The sequence below is a fragment of the Buceros rhinoceros genome, unplaced genomic scaffold, assembly GCF_000710305.1.
Source record: "Buceros rhinoceros silvestris isolate BGI_N320 unplaced genomic scaffold, ASM71030v1 scaffold18249, whole genome shotgun sequence".
In the NCBI taxonomy this organism is placed as follows: domain Eukaryota; kingdom Metazoa; phylum Chordata; class Aves; order Bucerotiformes; family Bucerotidae; genus Buceros; species Buceros rhinoceros.
This window is the reverse complement of record NW_010433489.1, coordinates 22677-23474: the sequence shown is the minus strand read 5'-3', so window position 1 is coordinate 23474 and position 798 is coordinate 22677. Positions and strand designations below refer to the sequence as shown.

General features: G+C 52.5%; 1 protein-coding gene across 1 annotated transcript in view; it reads right to left on the bottom strand.

Moving 5' to 3' along the window:
- Positions 1 to 798, bottom strand: part of MACF1 (microtubule-actin crosslinking factor 1) — a 36526-nt gene that overhangs the window by 16590 nt on the left and 19138 nt on the right. The window contains exons 23-24 of the mRNA XM_010144136.1: positions 416 to 544; positions 4 to 95 (exon numbers count right to left, since the gene is read on the bottom strand). Of these exons, the coding sequence (XP_010142438.1) occupies positions 4 to 95; positions 416 to 544 (221 nt within the window). The remainder of the gene's footprint in view (positions 1 to 3; positions 96 to 415; positions 545 to 798) is intronic.

Genomic DNA, 798 nt, shown 5'->3' with positions numbered 1-798 from the left:
CAGCCGGAATCATGGCGGTTCAGAAGCATCAGTCGCCCCTTGGCCAGCAGCTGACTGTAGACATCCTCCTTGGCTTTGAACTGGCTGTACAGCTCCTGCGCAGGAGGCATGGCCCAGGCGTTAGACAAAGGAGGAGCTCGGAGACGGGCCCCGGCTCGCTGCGACTCAGGGTGACGAGAAAATGAGGTCCAGGGCAGGCAGCAAAGTGACAGCAGTGCATCACTTTGAGCAGAGAAAGGTGGTTAAAGCATCGTGACGCTTGTCCCAGGTGTCAAGCGCAAAATTACGGGTAAGAAGAGACCAGAGGAACATTCCTCTTCCCATCAGATACAGGAGGGAGAAGTTCTGATGGTGGTATTTGACAGACAGGAGCTTGCTGAATTAAAAGCATTAAAAATCTCTTCTAAGAAATTACCATGTGGGCATTGAGCTGTTCCCGGGCAGTTTCTGGCAGACCTCCCGTGGGTTTTGATGCTGACAATTGGCTCTCCATCCTCGTTAGCCACAGAAGGAAGTCTTCAATCTCACCATGGAAACCCTGGGCCTGTTCCGGAACATATTATCGGCCATGGATCAGATGACATCAGCCACCAATTGATCATGTGCCAGGGTTAACGCTGTGTGTGCTTCAAACCCAGATGAAGAGGCAGAGCTGGATGCACAAAGGTTGTACGTGGCACATCTTCAACCACGCGGGTGTGCCTGGTCACTGCTGTGCTGCGGGGCAGCCACCAAACCACACCATGACTCAGAGTTACATGAAAAACCTGCATAACCCCCCCAGTCTCTAACTCTTTC